The 7606-nt window shown below is 42.2% G+C and overlaps 1 protein-coding gene across 5 annotated transcripts; it reads right to left on the bottom strand.

The window, feature by feature from the left end:
- Positions 1-1249: 1249 nt before the first annotated feature.
- On the bottom strand, positions 1250-6313 carry rnft1 (ring finger protein, transmembrane 1). Of its 5 annotated transcripts, none has more exons than XM_019895302.1 (9): positions 6036-6313; positions 4879-5318; positions 4177-4253; positions 3971-4071; positions 3713-3866; positions 2418-2576; positions 2282-2347; positions 2045-2146; positions 1250-1767 (listed from the first exon to the last, which is right to left on the bottom strand). In XM_019895302.1, the coding sequence occupies exons 1-9, from the start codon at positions 6059-6061 to the stop codon at positions 1633-1635; spliced, it is 1260 nt and encodes a 419-aa protein (XP_019750861.1). In that variant the 5' UTR covers positions 6062-6313; the 3' UTR covers positions 1250-1632. The 5 variants fall into 5 exon arrangements, with proteins under 5 accessions (XP_019750861.1, XP_019750860.1, XP_019750863.1 ...); XM_019895301.1 differs by having other exon boundaries at positions 4879-5321; positions 6036-6310; XM_019895304.1 differs by having other exon boundaries at positions 4879-5223; positions 6036-6306.
- Positions 6314-7606: the final 1293 nt, after the last annotated feature.

Here is a 7606-nt window from a genome sequence, read left to right as displayed (position 1 = left end):
CTTTCTCATTGTGTTTTTTTCCTCACACAAACACTGTTAAAATGGCAACCACAAAAGCAGCTTTCAATTAAACACATTTTCCAGCATGTAACGATTTTTGTGCAGCAATGTCTTTTTTTCATGTGTTTCATATATGCTACTGTTCTTGACTGAATGAAACTTGAATTTTTTACTGCGCTTTGGGCAGCATGCAGAAAGTGAAAGCAGCGTGGGTTGAATTGCGCATTTTGTATTATGTCCTTAGATTGTGATTGATGTGAAAGTGATTTTTTTTAAGGTGTAGGATCACTTAATCCACATTTGAGATGTTTGGCTAAACGATCAAGGACATCTACGGTATTTTGCTTTTAATCACTGTTGAGCAGTGACGAGAATTGAGTTTGTAAAGTTAGTGAATGTTGACATCTGTTTTGAAGATGTTCGATACGGTATATTTGAATAGTAAAAACTTGAAATGTTATTTGGCTCGGAGCGCATTCTGTCGTTCATCCGGGGTTTGACGAGACCACCTTGAGTAGGCAAGTCCAGCTCCGATCCGCAAGAGCCGACCTCTTGCCCGTTTTCCCATCTCTCCCTGTTGCAACACACCTGATTCCAATGTTCAGCTCATCAGCAAAGCTCTGAAGAAGCTTGATCATGATCCTGATCATTTCAGTCATGTCATGGCAGCGGGGAGAGATGGAGAACAGTCACGACAGCTCACTCCGAGGACCGAGTTTGGACACCCCTGACTCTGAGACCACTTTTTGGTACGTTATCAAATGAAGCTACTCTGGATAAAAGTCAGATGTATTTTGATGTTCCCATATAGGGCAGCTTAAGGTCCAAGAAAACACGCTTGCTCGGTCGGTTACAGCTGGAGAGGAAACAAACTCCATACTCATACTTTGCTCAAATATTAAATTTTATTCAGATAGTTCATTGACAAGAACGGTGACATTTTTTTCCATTAGATAAAATATATTTCTCCAATTCTTTGGTGTTTGTAAATCGTCTCTGTAAAAAATATTCCAAAATTTGTGTAAAAGCTTGCTGAGCTGCAAAAATAGTGATAGCACCAGCTTACACGTATACAGTGCCTATCCCATCGCCTGATACAGGCTGCTGTTGGAGCGTTAGTAGAAGCTTTTCCAAAAGCATCGCAGTGTGCAATTTGCCAGCTGCCCCCCCAGCAAAGGCATCGCAGTGTGCAATTTGCCAGCGCCCCCCCAAGTTAACTTTAACCCTTCAAGATGAAAGATGCGTCTTCACCGATCACTCCATGTCGGAGGTCTGCGCACATCCGCTAACCTCCGGCTGACATGAAAGGATCAAATGTAGCAGAGCTGGAAAGATTTTACACACAGCCCATGAAACCTGAAATCTCGCAAATTGTCGAAAAATATTTTCTTGTATTTATAGTAGAAGAATAGTTTCAAAGAAGCTCAACGTGCAGGCCCATGAGAAAAATATCATACAAAGAGAAATATAAGGGGTTGGGAATGTAGAATATACTTTGAGATATCAACAAGGGGAAAACTACAACTTCAATTTCATGACAGTGAGTGGCCTCAGAAAATTCATTGACCAGTGTTGTACAAATTTTCACAATCAAACAACGTAACATTCATCAACGCTCCCAAATGCGTGCGATCAGTAAATCTGCAGGTACGCCGATGTGGCTCCGTCCTTCCACTTGTACACTTTTTCCGTGATCACGGTGGGGCAGAGGGGGCAGCTCTTCTCCCGGTTGAACCACAGAGCGATGCACTGGTCACAGATTATGTGCTGTGCAGTCACAGACACAGCGGTACAATTTATTACACATCTCCACGTCGGGGCTGTCAAAAATCAAACGGGAATCAACTTTTCCGCGTCTTATCGTAACAGTACGTTCCATCTCGTGATGCTCGTCATGTGGTGCAATAAATGCCAGAGTGGGAAACATTGCTGGCATTGAACTCTGGGGGTAACCTGGATTCAAATCCCAGTTGTTAAAATCCATCCGCCCCCAGAGCCTTAATATCTCCGTCTAAGTAAAGGATAGAATTGACAAATGTTTTACCTGACAGATGAGAGATTGAGGCTCCCTGTATTCTCCTTGGCAGATGGGACACACGTCACCGGCTTCCATGCACTGACTCCTCGTGGCCGCCGTCCCTGTATGCTGAAAGGCAAGAAAAACACCCCGGTTAGGACAAGCAGCATTTCAGGTGAGTGGTCGGACTTAAAAAAAAAAAAAAAAAAATTACAAAATGAGGAATAATTCATTTTGGGTGAATCAAAACGTCATCAAACTGACCTCGCTCTTAAGAACAATCCTCACAGTTTTCAGTAAAGACTTGCACTGTCCGTACAATCCCAAAAGCTGCAAGAGTACGAGTAAATAGTTTTGAGAAAATGTTTGGTAGTCATTTGATTTTTGAGAAGCGTCGTACCTTCAGTATGAGGTAGAGCAGAGCCAGCAAAACGCCCACAGTGAGCGCCGGGTTACCGTCGGCTTCCTGGTAGGTGACCAGGTAGCGGAACCAGAGCGGCACGGGGGCGGCGGCCTGGTAGACCTGAGCCAGCTCCTCGCTCAGCAGCAGCCAGCGTCCCTGCGCACACAATCGCCGCGTTACTAGACCGTTGAGACAAGTCAAGAGTTTTAGAGTACGATCGTTATCTCGTGGCGCACGTCAACAACTACACTCCTGCGGTGCTGCAACGGGAATATTTCAGTCGGAACTCGCGTTGGGTGCATCGGGTAAATTATGGCGACTCGCACAAACACGCCCTTCAATTCGTTTAATTTCTGCAGGACAAAGGGAACATTTTAGGGATCAGTCCTTCAAAAGTTGATGACAGAATCTTTAAAATAAATATCCACGCTGAGCCTTGATGGAAACAGCAAGATATAATTCCATCCATTTTCGATAGCACTTGTCCTCTTCAAGATTGTTACAGTTCACGAACAACACTGAAATAACAGCTAAAATCAAAATTTAATAACAATGGAACCTAACCAAACTACACTTTATATTTATAAAACATTTTTCCAGTATTTTTTTTTTTTAACAGCGATACAAGTAAACTTTAATTTTTTGCTCGAATATTCCAAATCAGTCTTCATTTTTTTCTCGAGCACATCAGGTTGCATAATAAAATGTGATGCAGTAATATTTATAAATTAAGGGTTTGGTTCAGCAACAGGAGGAATTTTATTTTTTTTAATGAAACATAGCAACAAATTACATCGCATGGTAAAATCCATATTGCTTAAGCTTTCATAGGTTAAACTTAAAAGCAAAAAATAAATATAAAAAAAATGACATGGGGGGAGACCTTTTTGAAATAGTGTCAAAAATACCTTTTGGGACACAAAGCCATCTGTGATAAATTTGCATTCGACCACTAATTTTAGCAAAAATGTCTTTCGTGAACTGTTGGGGTTCATTTTAAATGTATTTATTTTGAGATTACTGTACAGCCATACATTAAGAATGACGGTCGAACAGCTGTTTGAAAATTCAAGTTGACCTTACTTTATCATGCAATACTAAACTTAAAAAAAAAGAAAAAAATAATAAATTAGGTCACTAACCCACTCAAAAAAATAAGTAAAAAAAAAAAAAAAAAACCTAACAAAAAAATTGCAGGTGAACTGGACCTATCCCAGCTGACTTTGTACGAGAGGTCATCAGCCAAATCGCACCCAATGTGACATTTTCCAAACCCAGTCACTTGCTCTCACCTGTGCTCGATAGTTGAGCAACGAAGCGGGCAGCAGCAGGAGAAGGCACTTGATCCCCATACAGAGGAATTTGATGATGAAGTTGGTGATGCCAACTGCCCACAGGACCTCCCAGAATCCCAGTGGCTCAAAAGTTGGACTGAGGAACACAAGGCTGGGGGGGGTGAAGAATTAATTAGGGTCCAAAACATACTTAACTTGCGTAAACGCTTGCTCGTTTTTAAAACCCGAGCGTGTGCCGCTCCTATGGGACGTTACCAGTTGTAAAGTGTCTGAGGGAGAAAAGTGTAGCTGAGCAGGAGGGTGGAGGAGACCAACAGCAGCAGCAGCCACACACAATGCAACTTGGCGTGGCAAGCCTGGGGGGGGAGACACACACGCACAGTCCAAACGCTTTAGAGGACAATGATTCTCAAAAGCACTGCTTTCCTAATCGCTCTTTTTTGTAACTATCCGGCTCCTACCTGAAGAAATACTTGGGTTTGGATGCTTTGATTGACATCGAGAAACGTTGTGAAGAGGCCCACGCCAACTGCAAGCCCTTTGAGAAAGAGAAGTCGTTACATAAGCCGATTGGATAGAAACAGCTGGTCACCATAGAGCGGGATTTTCACAGCACGGTTCAAGTGGCACTATTGAGAAATCTGGCATGGCAGCGCAAAAAAGAAAAAAAAAAACGCACGGGGTCAGATATATTTAGACTAGAATCAGGCCTCTTCCAAATGTAGATACAAACCAGATGCGTATCAGATATCTGCCAATGCGAGTGAAATACAAACGCGGAGGGGCATTTACACCGTTCATGTGAACTTGGCGTCATCGAAAGTGAAATTGGAGACAGATGGGCGTCTGCTCCCAAAAACACAAATAAATGAAAAACTGCAGAACAATGAAATGGGATAAATGGTAGAAGTGGGTCGATCATTACATAAGCTAAATAATTGGACCTCATTCAAATCAATGGCAAGAACGAGTCAGCCCAGGGCCAACTATACACTTTGCATTTGTATTAACTATGTACAGTATTATTGTTTACTTCCGTGTTGCTGTCACTACCTACTATTTGACGCTTGGGGAGGTGGTGCAATTTGAGCATCAGCTCAAATTAAATTGGTCTTGTACAGTTGGTGCTGCAGAGTACAGCCTGTGAGTCTGTTTACACTCACCTAGCGCATGCTGGAGGACCAGCTTAGCGCTCAATATGATGAGAAAAGGAAGACTCTTTTGGAACCAGCGAAACAGGCAGCGTAGCTCCGAAAGCGAGGTAGTGGGCTCTCCGGAGTCCAGGTCTGCGGAGTCTGTCGGGTCGGCATCGGAGGTGGGGTGTCGCTGCCCGCGAGTGTGTCCGTGAGAATGAGAGTGGCTGTGAGGGTTGATTCTGGACCTCCTGGCCGAGGCGGCTCCGCCGGATTCACCCGGCGCGCCGCCGCTCAGGGATACGCGCACCTCATTGGCGTCGGAATGGATGGTGCCTGCGGCACCGGAGGGTGTCGTCCTGCTGGGAAGCTCTGCTTGCAGAGTAAGGGACAAACCATTTCTCAAATGAGTGCCTTCCTGGCTGGAATTAGGCTGCATGACAGTAGGGGACTCCCTCACTTTCACAGCTCTTCTGGACACAAAAGGGAAACCTTTTTAGATTTTACATTGAGTCCTAGCATTCGCACATTATTAGTTTTTTTCCCTCTCTGATTGTTTTAATGATCACAATAAGTGAAACCATGTTTACATTTCAATTAATTATCCAGGCAAATTACAAACCCTAGGCTCCACCCCCGGTTATCATGCTAATGTAAGCGGTCGTCTCCTAGGCACAGCAGTCAATGGAGCATGGACTACCTCACTTGCATGAGAGCGCCTCAACAAAACTGACTGATTTCAGCAATTCAAGAGAAGGGTGGATAAAGTGTGCAATGATTCTTGGGGTTTTTTTTTTGTGGTGTTGTTTTTTTTTGGGGGGGTGGCCACAATTGTCAGGCGTGACGGAATATGTAGTCTTTAAAGACCAAGGAATTATAATAGTGGCCTCGTTCTATTATAATTATGAAAGAATGTCTTGAAACAGAATATTGTACGTTTAAAAGCAGCCATATTGTCTCACATGAGATTAACAGTCGCACATAATCTGGCTACTTTAAACTGAGCTCCTATTTGAACTTCAGGCACCATAATGCCTGCTCGTCTTCCAACACAAGTTATGAAGACTCGTAATTACTTTTTATTCAGGGAAAATAACAACACAAGAGTTCGAGAGCTGGCGACAGTGAAATGTCATTAGCAGTAGCGCGCAGATGTTTTGTGAAAAGCTACGATTGCATTCACTTACCTGTCATTCTGCAACCGGAGTTTCATGGTAATCTTTTAGTGGCCATTTAATCAAATCGACCAAAACGCCAAACGAAACAAAAGCAAAAAGAAATGCACTAAAGATGTTGACTTTCTAGCTCAGCTATAAACCTACGGTTGACGTCACAGCAAGCTTCCTCTGTGTTGTTTTGTTGTCAAACGCCGCATTACCGCCATCTAGCGTTCATTTGTTGACCTGCAATGTGCTGAAATTTCAAACGTGACACTCTTTAAGCAAATGATAACCCGATGGTTTTGAAAGTCTTTGTTTTACTTTTGTTTGAACATAGTTTGTTGTAGATGTAAAAACGAGAGAAATGATGGTTAAGATGGTTTCTCATTGAACGGGAAGAACTCAGAGACAAGTTAAACAGGTTCAACCCGTTCTTTGTTGCAAATTTTGATTCATCCAGTTCTCTAATCGTAGTTCATTCAGTAATGCTCAACCACCAAATTGTTTTCTGAGTGACGTTGAAGGAAAAAAAAATAGTCCTTTGTGTTGTGTAAACTATCCCAGCGTTTCCATTTTTTTGTGTTGTACAAATAGGTTTTATTAAAATATTACTCAATACAAAAATATAGAACCAGTGTATTTTAAGTCCATCCATTATCTGATCCGCTTGTCCTTACGAGGGTCACGGGCGTGCTGGAGCCTGTCCCAGCTGGCCGGGTACACCCAGAACTGCCAGCCAATCGCAGAACATACATAGACAAACAACCATTTACACTTGCAATCGCACTTATGAACAATTAAATAAAGTGATCAATTAACCTGCCGTGCAGGTTTTTGGAATGTGGGAGCAAATAGGACTACCCGCAGAATACCTACACAGGCATAAAGAGAAATCGACACAGGAAGGCCGGGGCCTGGAATCAAACTCATGACCTCTGCACGTGCTAACCAGTCGATCACTGTGTCAATGTATAACAAAAAAATAAAATGATGTCATAAAAAATTTGGAAAGTTGCACTTATATACAGTCTATCCGGAAAGTATTTATTGTGCTTAATTCACTTCCCCCACATTTGATTTTAACGCTTTGTTCTAAAATGGAATTTTAATGCAAATGTGTAAGTATAAATAATAATAGAAAGCGAAGAGACTATAATATATTTCTAGCCTTTGCTTTTTTTTTTTTTTTTTTTTTTTTTTAATAGTTACATTTGGCAAAAATGACAGCTTGTCATAATGTCGGTCTTGCACGTCGATTTTTTGAGTGGGGGAAAAAATGATTCCAGTTTAGAAAAAGGAACAAACTTACCCGTTTTCCAAGTGTGTACCGTCTGTAAACGACGTTTTAAAGCCTGTTTCCAAGTTCGTTGAAAAGGATTTTCATCATCCAGCAGGTGGCGCCTTATGATAACGTCAGGAAAGCAGCTCGCCAAATGGAATTGATCTATCTTCAATCTCCGATGCTAAAACGAAACATGAGCACTTATGAAGGCCTATTACGTCATCATGCATGTAGGATGAAAGCTGACCTTTTTTTTTTTGTCCCATTGTAATTTGGTGCTAATTGGCGCTCACAAATGAGGTGAATTCGTGCCAAC

Source organism: Hippocampus comes, unplaced genomic scaffold (assembly GCF_001891065.2).
Source record: "Hippocampus comes isolate QL1 unplaced genomic scaffold, H_comes_QL1_v1.1 scaffold177, whole genome shotgun sequence".
In the NCBI taxonomy this organism is placed as follows: Eukaryota; Metazoa; Chordata; class Actinopteri; order Syngnathiformes; family Syngnathidae; genus Hippocampus; species Hippocampus comes.
This window is presented reverse-complemented; position numbering and strand designations above follow the sequence as displayed.

Coding starts and splice junctions, on each gene's coding strand:
- rnft1 (XM_019895301.1), bottom strand. CDS start 6,061: ATGAAACTCCGGTTGCAGAATGACAG. Junction 4,072..4,176: donor AAACCCAAGTATTTCTTCAG/GTAGGAGCCGGA, acceptor CTCCCCCCCCAG/GCTTGCCACGCCAAGTTGCA. Junction 1,768..2,044: donor CTCAATCTCTCATCTGTCAG/GTAAAACATTTG, acceptor GTGACTGCACAG/CACATAATCTGTGACCAGTG.